The following is a 19,113-nucleotide window of genomic DNA, read 5'->3' on the forward strand; positions in this document are numbered from 1 at the left end:
CGTTGGGTATCCCGAGGCCACGGGTTAGTCCGTATGGTGTTTTTACAGTAATGTGCATGTTGTGTTTGTGTTTGTGAGGCCTCGGATGAAGTGTAGGGTGGTAGAGTGAAAAACTGTGGAAATTAGAGAGCTTACAGGCTCAGTGGCACCGCTGTGGCGGATGAAGTATCGCTGCAGTAGGGCAGCTGTAGCGGCGGATCTTTTGCCTCAGCGGTCAGACGGGAATTGGGGTGTCCGCTAAGACCGCTATAGCAGTTGCGCTATGGCGGGTCCGTGCTCGCCACAGTGGAAGGTAACCTTAGAGGATGTCCGCTACAACAAGCACTTGGCCGCTATAGCGAGACCGCTGTAGCGACGGAATGACCTCTGCAGCGGTCGACGGGGACAGAATCCCGATTTTTAAACACTTAGTTCTGAATTCTTTATACATAAAACTTCAAAATAGTTCCCAAGGAGAACCTAGGGCGAAATTCTAAGCTAGGGCAATAATATTCTTGAGAGGTAAGTCTCAATCATTCCTTCTTTCGTTACGCTTTCATCTCTAAGATTATCATCATTGGGAATAGCAACCCAAGAACTTAACAGACCTTTAATAGTTGGTGGCTTATGCATATCATTGTGTGATTATCATCTAAAGGCTTGGGTTATCACTTTCTAATCAAGAATTGAATCGTTAGAGATACGAACTAAGTGAATTGAGGCTTAGGGTTTCATAAAGATGGTAGCTTGACCATAGAAATTGCTTGTAAGAGGTAATTTGATGAATAACCTTATGAATTGATAGTTTATGGTTGCTAAGGCCAATGTTAGGATGATTTACACCTAGTAAACATTCACCTATTAGAAAGGGGTAAGGTGGAAGGGTGTTTATTGTATTAATATTGTTGACTAGAGTGTTGTGACTTATTTAACATCTTAATTGCTAGACTTTGAGCGTTTCGAGGCATTATGGTAGGGAAATGCTATAGCGGAGTAATTCGCATTGTTCTAGCTCTGCGGTTGAGGTAGGTTACGGTCTACTTGAGTTAGACATTGATTAGTTGATTGTATGCATTATGAGATTGATAGGAGAAATCATGTCTAGTCTTCGGACATAATGTATGGTTGGAATTTCTATATGTGATGATGTGGGCTTAACGCCATTATCCGATGTGTTGTGACCTATATTTTGGGGACAATTGTGGTGAGAAGTTAATATGATCTTCTTGATGAAATTGAGATGCTACTTGATAATCGATCATTGAAAGTGATGTGACAATATATATATATATATATATATATATATATATATATATATATATATATATATATATATATTGTCACATCACTTTCAATGATCGATTATCAAGTAGCATCTCAATTTCATCAAGAAGATCATATATATATATATATATATATATATATATATATGAAAAGGCACATTTCACCGGGGGTGAGCATGTGACCAAGATATGAAAAGGCACATTTGACAGGGGGTGAGGATGTGACCTATATTATAGGTTCGTGGTCTGAGGTTAGTTTCGGAACGAGTGGTATATGGACACCATTGGTCCCCTGCAGGTCATGGCTATTGGGCAAAGACACCAATTAGCATGTATGTACATAAGTGATCAGTGGCGGAGTAAGTGAGAATGTTGTTGGGAGGTTTATTCCATTGTGTGTTTCCGTTGACTGGATTGTTAATATCATTGGTTGACATGATTTGTTAATATCATTGATTTACTTGGTGTTGGCTATTTGATTATGTGATGTTTACTAGTCTGTCTATTTTATTTATTTTGTGATTCATGCATAGTACTAATCTTAGTCGGCCTATGATATCTACCGGTACATAGTGTTTAGACTGATACTACCTTGCTGCATTCTATTGAGTGCAGATTGTGATCTAGAGACAGCTACCCGACCACACATTTAGCGTTGAGGCCATTTGCTGACAGATTGAGGGTGAGCTTCTATCCATGCTAGGCGCCCGAAGATCTTCCTTATCTAATGTCTATTTCCATTCCAGACCTTGATGTTTATTTGTTTCGGACAGTATGAATTCGTTAGACATGTTTTGGATTAGAGTCCTTGTACGATGATTTTCGGATTTTAGGGTTGTAATAGTTAGGACTTCTGCATTTACATTATCATTTTATGGCATGACTACTTTTTATTAATCTTGCGTTTAATTTACTGTGAATTGAATAAATTCGCTAAGTAAAATTGGACTTTGAATGAGTAGATGTTTAAGCTTATTAGTTCACCCACTAGGAGTTAGAATGGGTGCAAGTCATGGCGGGTTTGGTCGTGACATCTCAGGCCGTGATCGCGAAAGAGGATCGTGATTCAGGGATATTTCTTCCCCAATTTCGACTTAAGACTTCATTTTTCATATTTTGGGTTCCAGAGCTCGGTTTTATGTGATTCCAAGTGCATTTTTCAAGATTTTACGTTGGGGAAGTCTCTGACCTTCATCTAGGATTTAATTCAGGATTTTATCCATTAAATTCCAATACTCATCATGATTCAAGGTTGGGGAATAAAGGTTTCCATAAAATGGGTTTAGTAGTATTTAATGGAATTGAAGATTTATTTGTGGTTAGATTCTCATAAATTTTAGGATTATGACTATTTATACTATGGGTAAACTATTTCCATACTAAAATTCAGGTTTTTCCTTTGGGGCTTGGGTTCGATAATTTTGGGTCCATTTTTGGGTTCCGTGTAATAGTATGGCAATATGGATATCCATAGATTCGTATTTTAACATAGAATTCATATTGGATAGATTTTAATAATTTGGAAGTACTCCTAAAAGAAATGGCATTGGCTTGAGGGTTCGTGACACCTATTCAACCTCGAGGTAGGTTACGGTTTATACTTTAGACTCCGATTGGAGGGCATATATAGTTATAAATATATAGGGGTATTTGGCGTGAAAAGGGGGTCCCACCTTAGTGACTGTGATGAGCACTTGGGTGAGTACCAGCGTAATTGTGTGGGTAGTTATGGTGATTAGTGATTTGAGACATGGTTGTAGTGATAAATCCACTAGGTTGGTATGATTGTTCCTTATGTGGGTCACGAGAGCCACGTTTGATGTATACTTGTAATTAATTGATATCGATTACCTCATCACTCCATGACTTGTGTGACTTATGAAAGAATGATCCATGTTGATACTCGAGTTGAGTTTATAGAGATTTCATGATATGTGCTTATCCATTCCATGCCCTTATGACATGTGGCACTTGATATTATTCATACATGTATTCATTCATACATACTTGATGGATAAGTTGTGAAAAGTAGATATAAGGTGGTCTTTAAGGCCGATAATGGTAACTAGAGACTATATATACAGTTATGGGATCGGGTTGTACGCACCAACATGGGATCGGATTGCACGCCGCAACGGGTATATGGACCTCGCGAGTCCCCCATGGATCACGACAACATGGAATGACCGATAGCGTGCGTGTACCAAGTTTGATATTGGCCAATGCATTGCACTCATGCATTCATTCATCCAGTATTTCTCCTATCTTCCCTATGTGATATGTGTTTTCCTATCTTAGTGTGGAATACATACGAGTGAGCATAGTTAAAGAAGTTAAGTCAAATGGATGTGGCCAGTGCTTAAATTCAGTCTTTATACTCTGTATGTGTGTTCCTTTCGTTGTCGGCCTATGATACCTACAGGGTATTGGTGTTGTACTCATACTATTCTTATTGCACTTTCTTTGAGTGCAGATACCGATCTTCACTCCAGTTCTAGGTCTCGTGGCTGATCCCGAGGAGGTTTACTTAGAGATTTCAGCGTGAGCTTCTAGACATTCAGCGGCCCTGGATCTTCCCTTATCTTTACTTTCTGTCTATTTCTTTCCAAGACAGTGTATTTCTATATTTAAGATATTGCAATGTATTAGAAGCTCTTGTACAAGTTAGACTTGATTTTGGGATTGTGATTTCTTAAGTATTTCCGCACTTATTTATGTATATATTGCAAGACTGCTAAGTAGAACTTTATTGTGTTGACTTCCATTTACCTTTCAAATGATTGAATAATTGGGGCTGGTTCGCCTATCAAGGGGGAGGGGAAAAGTGTAGGTGCTAGCATGATCCATGAAATGGATCGTGACAAGTATATTATACAATATAATTGAAGATTTCTTGACTTTGGTTCATTGGTTGCTTTGCATATGAAGTGCATGGCGTGTATTGTTAGTTTCACCAATTTTAATCCCTCCAAAAGTGGAGTTTTGTGTGAAATGCATCCTCCTCTCTGATTCATGCATGAATATGATATTTGGATAATAATTAATATATACTAGTAAACTTTTATTTGTATCCCTATTTAATAACATCGAATCAATTCAAATACGAATGAATATCTTTTTGACCTAAAACTTGTCAAAATTTGCTATCGTATGATGCTATTATGAGTTCAAAACTTCCCATTGATGTAACTTGGAGATATCGATTTGATATTTTCACACTTTAATTTAACTTAGTGAAATCGCCGAGCTTCGCGCGGTTATTTCATGAAAAAATATTAATGAATTTATGCAATATTTTTTTAGTTTAATTTAATTTGAGTAGAAGAAGAAGAATCATGAGAATTATTAATCACGTCTATTAATATCATACTAATAACAATTTAGACAAATATAACCCCGAAATATATAATAAATCTCTGGCTACATCCTCTTTTGTATGCGTAAAGTTCTAAAAAAAACAAACAAAAAAACTCGGTTGATCGTCGTATATTAATAGTGTCACCGCTCATACTTTCAAAATTCTTACAATTGTGTTTAGAAGAAATTTGGCGATACTCTTGAGAAGTCCAAACCACATCCATAAATTTAATAGAAGAGGGGAAATAAAAATAAAGTTGAAAAAAAAAACGATTAAATACTTACACAATTGAGAAAGTTAAATCATTTAGTCCTATACATGAATCAAATTAATTTTCTAAATATCCTTGGATGACCTATCGGTTTTGGTAAAATAATTTGAATTAAAGATATAGAAACCATTGAACTTCTCCTTCCGACTGTTAATAGTTCATTAAGCAAACACTAATGAGCAATAACGTACTTGCTTCATTCTTGATCCTAATTATGGAAATTGGAAGAACAGTTGGAAAGCAAAGCGAGTAATGCATGAAACGGCTAGAAGGTTGATTAAGCAAAATGTATCTAAAACCTAACACTTGCACTAAAATACATTAATTTATGTTAAGATAAATTTTGGTTTCATATGAAGAGCATATACTATGTGTTCGTTGGTTTGGTATTTATTTATCTACTTGAGTGCATCAACCTGAAACAAAAATAAAGAAGATTAGAATAAAAACATTACAACCTATAATCATAATGTGAAAAAAATGAAAAGATCAACATTAATTTACATCGGTACAACCCATATGCACATTTTTTTAAAAAGTTGGGAAGATCAAATTTTCAATAAAAACAACAATGCACAAGCATAAAGTTAAAAAAAAAAATGAATGATAATTACCTCACAGTTAACAAAACTAAGAGGAGAAAAAATAAAAAGATATTTATGGAGATGTAAGACGACACAGAGAGTGACATTGAGGAATTAAAGTTATTGCTGCAAAACAGATAAAAAATATTATTATTGTTCTTATAGTTTAGAGTTTGTTATTATAGGCTGCATCACTCACGTCTGGCATCCAATTTCACCAAATAGTATTTATAATCATTTATCTTCCATTTCCTTGCTCTCAATCCAAAATTCATAACTACCAAAAAAAATAATCTAAAGTACCTTATTTCCTCCCCTGCATTTTCTTGACGCGTCATATCTACTCCTGCAAAATGGATACAAAAAGTATTGTGCTTACAGTTCTAATTCTAAAATTTTAATTGCATAACTTACGTACGAAAATTAAGTTCAACAAACCTTAAAAGATTGGGAAAAAATATGTATAAAAATAAGTAAAAATATGCATCCTAATATATCGATCTTCACTTCTGTCTTGCTTAGTAAATAGCTGCAAATAATGAGCATACAATCCTTATCACCAAATTGAATAGACAGAGAAAAATAATGAATAAAGAGAGAAGAATACTTGTAACTTTTTATTATAAATCTATCTCCCTTCTGTGTTACATTCAAATTAGATATTATCAGAAGCTCAAAAGAAAAAAATATGTCTATATGGAGGAGAGAAAGAGGAAAGCACATGAAAGCTGATGATGCCAATTAATACAATGCAACAACCTCAATTCAACGGCCAAAAAATTACGTAGCAATTTTAGCATGAAAAAATTGAACATTCTAAAAGATACCCATATAATAAACGTATCAAAACACTCACTCACTTGCTAAAATAAGTATTTGAGTACTTGACATGGGAATAGTTCCTTCTCCATCAACATTTTCTTCCATTTGTGCTTTTGATCTCCTCTCCGCAATACCTTCAAGTTATTGGAATGAAAATACCATGTTGGTGTGATTTAATTAGGTGTTATGACTTGTGCATGAAATAATTAGGAGGCCAGTTATGATCATGAAAGACTTTGACAATTATGAAATTACTAATACTAATTAAGAGTAGAAGTTATGAAGATGAAGGGGTATGAGTTATTGAGATGACTTTTTAAAATAAAATAATTGAAAAAATGATATAAAAAGCAGAAAAAAAACAAAAAGGAGAAAAAAGATAAATAGGATCCTTGGCCATAGAGAGGTGCCACATCACATTGTCTATGCCTAACTTTATATTATATATATAGAGTTTCTCTCCGCATGTTTTTAGAAGTTTTTATTAGAAACATCAGAAAAATCCTCAAAGTTGCATAGTCATTGACAAGTGGAAGGGTTGTCGCTCAACGAATAAAAGTAACTCTCTAGGGATAACAGGCTGACCTTTCAATTCATAGATTGTAGATTTAGAACCTATGAATGAAAATATTTTCGAAACTCCCACAGAAAAAAGGAAGTTAGTGAGAAAATTTATAGTTTGACCTACTCATGCCCCTACTGTTATTTAGTTGGGCTAAATTGTCCTCATTTCACACGGAACCCACCAACCAATCATAATTAGAAGACTAATTAGTGTAAATTAGCTAATCGAGCATGATTAGAAGACTAATTGGAGAGCACTTATGAACCTGCACGAATGCACTAAGGGCACACTTTTAATTTAATTTCTATCTACAATTATGCAACAACTTGTGAAACTCCATCTATGGAGCAACTTTCTTAAGTTGTAGTGAATTCTTTTGTTAATTTAACGCATTACATAAAGCATGTTGTATGCCATTTTAAAAAACTTAAATCTCTAGGTAAAAAATGCAACACCCATAATGTCGTAAAACAGGACGATATATTACATCACTAGCAAAAGTTTTTTTACATTCTATCATATCACTAGATACCATTAGATCCACAAGCCACAAGATGAATCTATACTGAATCAAAATAACATGTACAACTATATCATTGGATTGCTTTTAAAATTACATAACTAAGCTATATTCTTCCCAACAAAGCACCCCAAGAACATAAAGATGCCTTCAACTTTACAACTATTATATCATTAGAAGAAGGTTAAAAAAATAAAAAAAGATGTTACACCTCGAAAAACAATTCGCGTCGTTTGCGTAGTAAGTAAACTAACGTAAGCTCAAAGAGGTCATGGAACCCTTATAAGGTTAAGGAATACTCTTAACAAGTGTTACGTAAGTGTCTAAAGGTTCTGGGATCAAGTAAATCAAGGAAACTAAGTTTGTCGAAAATTTGAAAAAAGTTGGCAGAATTTTGGACAGAAATTTTGGGTCAAATTTAGAGGGGTATATCTCCTAGTATATCAGGCGTTTTGAAGTGAAACAAGAGCCTAAATTGAAGTTCAGGAAGTCTAGTTTCCAACGCAACAAACCGTTCATCAAAAAGACATCGGAGTAGGGAGTTATGGGCATTTCAAGATAAGCCTCCAAGCTGCGAAATGGCTCCCCGCGGGCCGCACTTGGAAAGTCGGTGGAACCGACTTTCAAGGGGTATAAATACCCTATTATTCCATGGTTTTCGTCATTTACACTTCTTGGGAGTTATAGACACATCCATACACTTCTCCTAAACACTTTTAACCCCTTAAATCAAGAATTCAACAAGATTACACCAAACTAGTTCATGAAAAGTGATTGTTCTTGTTTCTACTTGATGTTGTGGTGAATTTGGTCTTGAAGAAAGTTGGTGTGGCTAAAGTTCTTCAAGTATAAGGTATGTTCTTCATCCTATCTCTTATGTTGAGTTTATTTGAAGGTTTAGCAAATCTTAAAAGTGAAAAAAGTTACGAAGGAAAGGTCATAAAGTGTTGTGTTGTAGTTGTTGAGTTTATGGATTATTTTGAGCATCCGTGTTGTTGGGCTAATTTCCATGTATATGGATGGTATCTAATGTTTTTCGTGTGTTGATAAGATTATGCTCCTTGATTGGGAAGAAAGGAAGTGTATATTGTTATTGTATATTGATAAACATCGTGTGGGATGTTTCATGATGTTGTTGTTGTTGTGTTGGTTGTTGGTATTGTGATTTCAGGCTAGAGATATAAACAGGGGAGATGCTGCCCGATTCATGACACGACAAGTTTGACACTTGATATACAGGATATACCGAATGAATCCTTGGCCTAACGAAAGACGTTATCATTATTATACGTTATCATTATTATAGGTTGTAGCGCTAAACGAGCTGTGAAGTTGAATTGTCGAAGAAGCCAACAAGGTATGTTAAGGCTATTCTTTCTTTCATTTTGGCATGATCTATGATAAGTACGAATGCGACGATACTCATAATGAATCCACTCCAAGATGTAGGAGCTTATGTCCTTATGTTTATATTGGTGTTGTTCATATCCCGAGTTCCTTGACTTCTTAAGTCCCGAAGCATCCATAAGTTGTATGTTTTCATAATGATGTCCATATCCCGAAGGGGACATTCATAAGGCTTTTTTATTCATATGAATTTTATATTTGATTTTTAAGTCTCGAAGGAGACAAATGAAAAGGGAAGAAGTTTCCATTTTGAACTAAAAGTTGCTCTGAAAGGAGTCCTTTGATGTTTTACAAAGATTATCATGCATTTGCACCCTTATATATATGTACGACATGATTTTATGGGGAAGGCGAAGGGCTCTAGCGTTATATATGCAAACCACCTGATCAGCTGGTATACGATGATTATGAAGCCCGATGGGGCCATTATGCTATTATGCCCGAAGGGGAGGTTTGCATTATATATATACACATGTTGTTTTAAAAGTTCATATGCACATACATGATTATCAATGTTGGTTATAGTTACAGATTGAGTCTGTTACTCTTTTATCATTCGAGTCGAGATATATACTGTTTCAGTTCTGCCTTACATACTCGGTACATCATTCGTACTGACGTCCCTTTTCCTGGGGGCGCTGTGTTTCATGCCACACAGGGTACACAGATGGATAGAGGACCCTTGCTGGACTGGTGAACTCCATTTCTGTTCGGAGTGTTGCCGAGTCAAAGTACTTATGTATGTCCTCGAGTCGGATGCATTATGGGTATGTTGGGGCCTTGTCCCAAGTTATGTTATGGTAACTTGGTCCTTGTTAGAGACTTTTGTAGATAGTGTCCTGTGGATAGTGCGTCGAGATGTCGACAGTTGTGCGAGGCGGCCACATAAGTCGATGTGTTCATATGCATTAATTTAAAGATTTTATTGTGACTAAAGGTTTCTTTGACTTAATAATAAGGGAGAAGTCTTTTACATAATGAAAGAGTTCTATTAAAAAGTTTTCATGTTTTACTTGACGGAAGCGGAATTTCATAATTTAAAGGTTCACAAAAAGGTGTGACTTATGAATAGAATGGTAGTATGGCACTCAGCCGAGTAGGGTCTTGGGTGTCAGTCGCGGCCCTCCGGTTCGGGTCGTGAAAGAAGTGGTATCAGAGCAGTTCATCCTAGGGGTTTTCTACAAAGTCGTGTCTAGTAGAGTCTTGTTTATGGTATGTTGCGCGCCACATTTATAAACAGGAGGCTACAGGGCTTTTAGGATGGTTACCTTTCTTTCTTATCTTAGATCGTGCTGTAGAGCTATGTCATAGGATATGAAATCCCTGATCGTAATCCCGAATATTTTGGTTATTGATGAGCGGTTGATTGCCTAGCCTTGAAGTTTGTTGATCAGGAAGGTATGCTCCCTATCTTATTGATGATGGTATAGGAGGAAAATTTTGTGTAGCTGGATTATGTATTGTATTTACTTTTATGGTGTCCCTGTGAGGCATTAGATGTGTTTTCTGAGCTGTGTGTAGGTTTGGGATGGTAATTATTACAGGGGAGACTCTGCCAAAATTTTCCGAAGTTAAGTCGTTTGAATACGTATATGTTACAGAAGCAGAGCAAAGGGAAACTTGGTGAGAAGATAATAGGTGAGATATGTCGAGTTGTTAATTGTGAGTTGCTTTTAACGGAATTTTAATATGATTAGTAGTTTGACGGATTAGAATGAGTTACATTCGAGGTTTTATAGGAACAAGGTCTATTGGGGGATTCAGGGGAAGTTGACGAATGAGTTCTATTGTAGCTTATATAAAGAGAAGGTTATTATGACTAACTCAAAGAAATGATTTATATCCAGTCTAACAATCCATGAGGAAGAGGAAAGGTAACAAGAATTAGAGTCTCTAAGGAAGGGAGCACGACAAGAAGCAACTACAATGAGTTAGAATAGGTCGATGCCAAGGAATGTCAAAAGCTATGACGATCGTTATGGATAAGAATTATGATTAAGGGCGTAAATGAAGTGTTCTTGATATTGTGATACCATAAGATAAGACCTTTAAGGGGGGAAGGGAATGAACCTAAGTACGAGCATAAAGGATAAGATAATAAGTTGTTGGTTTTATGTTGGATATAGATTATGGATGTGTTTTGAAGCAAGGTCAACTGTGGCAAATTAAGAGGATACATTAAACAGGATCTGAAAGCAGTGATAGGAAACTTATAATGGGAATATCTACAGTGTGGTTTAATAAGTAAACAAAAATTTAACGGACAAAGTCTAAAGAGTAAGAAGGATCTGCAAGCTGACCAGGAAATAAGTATAAAGGACAAGCTGGATTACAAAAAAAAAAAAAAAAAAAAAAATCTTAGCACTAGAAGAGATGAAAGCTTTAACAAGAGGAATAATTATAGGAAGTTCAATGATCTCTAAAGGAAAGGAAGATAGAGTGCCTATGGATAGCAAGACAGCAGTGCTACCTGAGATTAGAAAGTGCCTCGCAAGTCATGAAATCACAAGTCGCCGGTCATATCAAATGTGAGAGCATATGTTATAAAACCATATAAATAATCGTCGTGATGAAATGGCCAACAAAATAGGGTAATGACAACGATAAGGAGTCAAAGAAAAATAGAGGCTTATTTAAATCTCAAATGATCACCGGTACAAGAGAATCAAGGACTTAAGAATAAAGCACACTCGTATTGAAAGGAAGTTATGATTAAGTAAGATTTTATCTTAGTCCCATGTTTATGAGTCTATATTGTAATTATGTAAAGATCTGAGAAGAGGAAATTTTCAAATATGAATTTGATGATATTTTGAGTTGTAAATTAGCTTGAGCTGTGATTATTAGTTTGTTATGAGTATAATTTTGCTACGAGAGATAATAATGATGATGAGGAAGTATTATATACACGTAAATGATGGATTGCGTTGAGGTTGTTGTTGTGGATTGATTATGAAAGGATGTCTGGATGGACAATATGAAGTAAAATAATCACTGAGAATAATAAGTCATCAGCTAGGAAATGCTATTGCAAATCATCTGTGTGCTACCATGGATGGAACTATGATGATATTGTAAGGAATTAAAGAGTCCTGCCAAGGAATTAAAAGGAGATGATATGGTATGAATATAAGGTCGACTAGTACAAAAAGGGATGATCTAAAATAGCACCAGAGAAGCAAGCAAGGAAAGGTGTTATATCTGAACAAGAGAATTTGTCTACTAGTAGGGAAATAAGGAGCAAGGCAAAAAAGTACAATAATTAAGAGTGCTCATAGATCAGCGGGGAGCCGTAGCAATCATGATTTAGGACCATCTTAATGGAACATGTCCCAGGACGGTAACTAGATATCAGTTGATCACTGGGTACATACATAAGAAAATGAGGATATGAAACTAATGAATGAGTTCGAGAAAGAATTGGGAGAATATGAAAGAAGAATAATGAACCCATAGTATAAGAGCATGGAGATCAGGAACCAAAGGAGGAAAATCATTTCAAAAAATTAATGATAGCATCGTAAGCTCGCAAGCTACAATATTCGAGGAAGAATGTTTCTAAAGGGGGAAGAGTGTTATATCTCAAAAAATATTTCGCGTCGTTTGCGTTGTAAGTAAACTAACGTAAGCTTGGAGAGGTCATGGAACCCATATAAGGTTAAGGAATACTCTTAACAAGTGTTAAGTAAGTGTCTAAAGGTTACGGGATCAAGTAAATCGAGAAAACTAAGTTTGTCGAAAATTTGGAAAAAGTTAGCAGAATTTTGGATCGAAAACATACCTTTTAACTTTCTCCTTTTCTCATGGATCTCCAGCCAGTTTCTCCTCATCCACAACAAAACATGACCAACAACAATAAACTCTTCTTCTATTTCCCATTAAAATTTGCAAACAAAGACATCTCTCATGCATTATTTTTTCTCTTTTTACTCTTCTCTTCCATTTTTTTCTACAATTTACGAAGCCCACTTGAGCCTCAGTCTCTTCTTGGGATTGGTTTTTTGTCCAAAATATTACCTAAAAATTCTGAAAATTATTCAAAAGCTTGTGATTACTCTTATGGAAAGTGGGTTTGGGATGAAAGTTATATTCTTGATAAATATAATGAGAATTGTCCATTCTTGGATCCTGGATTTCGATGCCAGAAAAGTGGTCGCCGGGATTTAGATTACCGGAAGTGGCGATGGCAACCTCAAGGTTGTGATCTTCCAAGGTAAGTGCTTGTTAATTTTATTCTTTGATAGGTATGTTCTTTTTGTTTAAAAATATTTTATATGTATGGTATGTACGCTAATTACTATTGCATGTCTTCATGCTTTATTATATCTGCTTGCCTTATTAGAAGTTTTCCATAGTCGTAATTTTTCCTCCTTTTTGTCATTCTTTCTTATAATTTATAGTCCACCAGGAGAAAAGGATAGAGGGACAGCCTTATATTATCCATTGTATTTCAAGCCGTGCAGCATTAGCCCTTAAAGATTTCCCGGTTATAAAGAAAGACTTTTTTCGTTCACAAGAGATGAATTTTATTACTGAATGATGAGAATGACAATGTGTTGTAATATTTCTTGAACTCCCGCTGCCCTTCCCCCTGCCCCAAAAATAATAACGAAAAAAAAAGAAGAAACTATATATTTCTTCTTTTATATACTTGTTATCCTTTTTACTAAAAGAATTTTTGAATTTGAAAGGGTAACAAATTTTTTGTACAAAGAAGGTCTTTAGTTTACTTAGAAGTTATTTCAATGTACGATCATGCAACAAATGGCTAATTCACAAAGCGTGGTTTTCTTTCTTTCGATGGATAGTGCTTTCATGTTGTTGAAATCATGAGGTGTGAAAAAGTCGTAGCTTTATGATTACCTTCAGCTTTATTTGTTATGTCTCTTCGTGATGATTTAGTTTTCTTTTTCGTGTTTACTTTGTTAAAGCATTAATTTTATTTTGTGCATATTAAGATCATTGCCAAATGGATAAATATAACAGAAAGACTATTGAATTATGTTTAGAGTTAAAACTAAGACCACCAATTGATAATTCTCAAGCTAATGTGAGTTTATCTTGATGGTACAAAAAAATTACTATAAGATAATCATACATAATAAGGTTACTATAACCATTAATTTGTAACTTAATCAAAATGATAAGTGACCTGCGCCCAAGGGTGTGAACTAATGGTCAGTGAAGTGTGTTTGAACCATGAGGTGTCAGGTTCAAATCTCAGCAGAGACAAAAAATGTCAGGTGATTTTTTCCAAGTTGGCCCGGACATCACGGTTGTAAAAAAAAAAAATGATAAGCAATCTACTATATCAATTTAAATTACTACTTATAAACTACTACTATAAATCACCTTATTTATACATAAGTTTAAATTTACGTAATCAGTTCATTTATAGATAAATATAAGTAAATCATGTTATTTATAACCTTTAACTCGTAACATGATTAAAATGGTAAGTAATTTACTATAATAAGATTAAACTACGTTGATAATGTAGAGAATCTTACACTTAAATTAATCTTTTATATATACAACTATGCCCGTACAGTTTTATGTGCATTGCCATACCAATATATGCAGAAGATGAAATACAATAAAATCATTTAGTCTACCTCCATTACTAATAAATTCAGTTCAAATGCTTGTATGGACAATAGGACCAAAAACCGGCCTTACCTTTTTTTCACTATACAAATCAGCATGCTGCTTTATTAGGCCAGGTGGATCCATTATTGTCCTTTTCTTTCTTGCCTTATTTTTCATTTTTTCTTGTATATGTTTTCTCTTTCCTCACAATGCTGGAAAGTTGGGAAAAAAAGGATTTGATTCCTAAAATTGTCTGTATGGAGTATGAAGACTCAATTCGCTTTTAAGAACTTTGAAGAACGTATGACAACTAACAAGTCTTTCAGAAATCCACACCTAATTTAACAGTTTACTAAGGTTACAAAGCTTTGCTTTTGAGCATACTTGTCGAGACCTGAAAGATGGTGAGCTATATCTTTGCGCAGAGGCGTATCTAGCATTTTAGGTATTGGTTTAATTGAATCCCTAACTTTCGATGCGGAGCATAAATTTGTCACGATCTAATTTAATAAGCCATGTAGGCACTAGCTCCCACCAATTTAGTAAGTTATCCACAACCCCTTAGGACAACTTAATAAGGAATTTAAATGCGGAAAGAAATCATATCATTTTAAAGTCTTACTAAGTTGATAGTCATAGAAAACATAATAAAGTGTTACAACCTCCAAAATTTGGTGTCACTAGTACAAGAACTTCTACGATAAGATTACAAGTCTGAAATAGTACTGAATATATTGTCTGGAATGAAAGAACAGAATATAAAGGTAGATGGATAGGATTCAGTGCTTCAGATCGGCAAGTAGCTTACCCCAAACTCTCCGGAATGGCCTCCTCAACGTGCAGCTGAATAATCATGCGGACCACTGGTACTAGGCACTGAATCTGCACACAAAAGAGTGCAGCAAGTGTAGCGTGAGTACAAAGATCAACGAGTACTCATCAGTATTGTCGACCGACCCTAACGGAAACGGAGACGATGACTGGTCTATGAATACTACTTCCACACTAGACCGCTATTAGTTCACAGTAATGATAATCATAATACGTACAACAACCTTCCGTTGCAAGCTTATATGAAGCATCTAAATCCTCAAGTCCATCAAATATCCAAACAACACATATAAGGCAGTCCAAACAACAAATCAATAACTCATAAAATAAGGAAACCAATAGAATGTAATGGTATGCTAATGCATCCAATGCAAGGCCTTTTCGATCTCCCAGTACACACACGTTCAAATTCTATGAATCGTGACCCATAGGGGACTCGCGAGGTCCATATACCAACCCAGAATTTCCCATAAGATTCCTAGCCATTTCTGGCTTCCAATCATAATACTTGGCTCCGTATGCTCCAAATCACAATACGCAGCCCTTAGGCTCACATTACCTGTCAACTAGCCAATCTGGCACATATCATTAGCATCACTCCGTCTGGAATCATTTTCCCTCCGACCTTTCACAAGTATCCTCAAATGCACATGAGATACCATAATAAGCATGAATATGACATACATCACAATAAGAATTCAAGCAAAGCAACAAAGGCTCAATCTTTAGCTCTTTTTCACATTTAAACGAGTATTTAGGAGTGATGAGAACACATGATCACAAATAAGACAAGTAATAAGAAGAGAAACAACTAATAAGAGACCTCATATCCTAATCACATATGCAATCAATCTATGCTACCAGTTAATGCCCAAAGCATGTCATTCAGACTAGACTATACAAATGAAATTACGCAAATACCCTTGTCATGACACTGGTATCCTATACAAGTGCTCGCCACCTCATGAGTATCAGAACCCCATTTAATAACCCAATTTTCCTCTTATTAGTCCAATTTAACCAACTATGACGCTTAAGTTAAGGTCCATAGCGTCAACATGTATGGAATTAGAAGTCTAACAATCACATGAGAGCCTTGCCCTTCCGCAGAGTCCTTGAACAATCCCAGTCTGTTCAAATACAGATTATACCTAAGAATACGAGTCAAACTATACCTATATTGCCTTATAAAATTTTGGGTCTAGAAAGTCAACCCAAAACCTGCGCTCTAAACCCGAAGGTCAAAACCATAATTTTGTAGGAAAATTGGGTCCAATAAGGTCAAATTATTATTCTAGGAAGTCATACGAATCCAATGATACCCATACTAGCATACTTAAAATCCGAACCCAAAAAGTCACCCTTACCCAACTTCTAAGGAGTCTATATATCAAAAATGAACCAAATCAATCACCAACTTCATGTCCAAATCAAAAATTTACCATTTCTAGCTTAGGGTTCATATTCTCCCAAATCCCCTCCTTAATTCACGAATTCTACCATGTAAATCTCTACTAATTAATGATATAAATATAAAAGGAAGGTTAGAAACTTACCCACTTGATGAACCTTGCAAATTTTCTTAAGAATCTACTTAATCCGAGGCCTAGAGCTCAAAATAGGTGAATAGGGGTTTAAACTCGAAATGGGATCTTTTAATTATGTCTGGGTGCCAAATCTTCATCGCAAACGCGAGGTTCCCTCACGAACATGACCATCGACCTTTCCTAAGCCTTCGCGAACACGAACGTGACCAACCTGTGGCGAATACGAGTCGACCCGGCCCAGACCCTATTTTTTCTACGCGAATGCTAGCCCTTGCTTGCGAACGCGACCCTACTGGCCCACTATACATCGTGAGCGCGATCCTTCTATGCGTTCGTGTAGAAGGACACTAGAAAGAGTGAAACCAGAAAAAAATTAGGGTTTTGACTCTTCCAACCCGAAATTCTTAGCCTCATCTTGAACCTCCAAGATACAAACCAAATATTCATCTTAGCTATAAAACACGCTATGAACTCACTCGCGCACTAGGAATTTCTAAAAGTGGTCATCTTGACCTGATCAACCCCAAATGCCTTAGAACTAGTTTTCCAACCAAAAGACCAAAACACCCCCGATTCCCTCGGGAACCGAACCAACTACTCTATCAAGTCATAATCGACATTCTGGACCTATTGGAATCGATAAAATTACCAAAAAGATCCATTTACCCCTGATGTTGACTTTGGCCGACCAAACACTTAAGAATTTCCAATATTTCCATTTTCTCACCCAAATCACATCCGAATGCCTCGGGAATCACACCAACCCTCCACATAAGTGAAATATACTCTAGTGAAGGTAGGGAAATGGTTAACGGGGGTAAAATTGTCAAAATAGCAAAAATGATCTGATGGTTACAAAATTTGTATGTTATTAAATAGAAATAATACTCCATCCGTCTCAAATAAATTGTCTTAGTTTACTTTGCACGGAGTTTAAGAAATAAAGGAAGACTTTTGAAATGTGTGATCCAAAACAAGCATTTGATATTTTTGTGGTTGTAAATCATCTCATGAAGTTTAATTGTTTCTAAATATAGAAATGTGGCAATATTTTCGGGACAAACTAATAAGGAAAGTGAGGCAATATTTTTCGGGGATGAAGGTAGTAGTAGATATGAACCCACAACATTAAGAATATAATAAGTTCAATGCTAAGAATGTTAAGATTGAACTCATAGAGTTTAAATTATGGATTTGCCTCTGTCTTTGCGGGATGAAGCCAGAGGCAACTTTGCTGGACTCCCCCAATGACACAGAACAAATTTTTCATCTGACTTGGATGTAATTAGGAGGATCTTGTTTCCAAACGAATCCACCTAAACACTGATTAACACTTACTATTCCCTCCGTCTCATTTTAAGTGTCTTATTTTCTTTTTTGGTCTGTCTAATGCATTTGTCTATCTTTTATATTTTGTAAGAACAATTCAAACATCTTACAAGAAAAGTTTATCACCCAAGATTCAAAGTATATTTTAGTACATTACAAACATCTTTAAATTAGGACAGCGAGGTTCAAAAGTCTTTGTTTATTTCTTAAACTCTGTGTTTAGTCAAATTAATACATTTAAATTGGGACATGCTATATGTTATACTTAAAAATACGGGCCCAATGACTACCAAATCCTTACTTAGAAAATGCCTTTCCATTTTTTGTTTTTAAACTCTATTTCTTTTGTAACTGCTAACATTTTAACGTTGCAGGTTCTGTGCCAAGGATTTCCTAGAACGGAGTCGTAACGGTCGAATAGTTTTTGCTGGAGATTCAGTTGGAAGAAACCAATGGGAGTCAATGATATGCATGCTAGCACAAGAAGTAACTAACACATCCACCACATATGAAGAATTTGGAAACCCCATAACCAAACACAGAGGTTTCCTCTCTATGAAATTTCATGAGTACAACTTAAGTGTCGAATATTACAGGGTGCCTTTCCTAGTTGTTGCCGATCGACCTCCACTGAATGCAACGAAACAAGTGCGAGGGGTGATCAGACTCGATAAGTTGCACTGGTATTTCACAAAATGGGTTGATGCAGATATCCTTATATTCAATGATGGACATTGGTGGAATGAGGACAAGACTGTAAACGTGTAAGATTCACAAACCATCCCAAGTGCATTTAGCAATTTCCTTTTTGTCATTTACAGCCAAAAGACACCAGTTGGGAGAAAACTTAACATCAGTGTTTTAAAAGGCAGTTTCAGGACTCATCACGGGGCTCGCCTAGGGGCAGGGCACTGGCAGAACGTCCTGAGGCTAACGTGCGGGAAATAGTTCCTGTGAGGCTTACGCCCTAAGCGCCCGACAGTACACCCTAAACACGCCTAACGCCCGAGGCTCGCCTAACGGTTCTT

The 19,113-nt window shown here is 35.9% G+C and overlaps 1 protein-coding gene across 1 annotated transcript; it reads left to right on the forward strand.

Annotated features, from left to right (window-relative positions):
* The first annotated feature begins 12,576 nt into the window (after positions 1 to 12,576).
* Positions 12,577 to 18,905, forward strand: LOC132629406 (protein trichome birefringence-like 8). Its single transcript, XM_060345066.1, has 2 exons — positions 12,577 to 13,002; positions 18,460 to 18,905. The coding sequence occupies exons 1-2, from the start codon at positions 12,593 to 12,595 to the stop codon at positions 18,851 to 18,853; spliced, it is 804 nt and encodes a 267-aa protein (XP_060201049.1). The 5' UTR covers positions 12,577 to 12,592; the 3' UTR covers positions 18,854 to 18,905.
* Positions 18,906 to 19,113: the final 208 nt, after the last annotated feature.

Source organism: Lycium barbarum, chromosome 2, assembly GCF_019175385.1.
Source record: "Lycium barbarum isolate Lr01 chromosome 2, ASM1917538v2, whole genome shotgun sequence".
Classification (NCBI taxonomy): Eukaryota; Viridiplantae; Streptophyta; class Magnoliopsida; order Solanales; family Solanaceae; genus Lycium; species Lycium barbarum.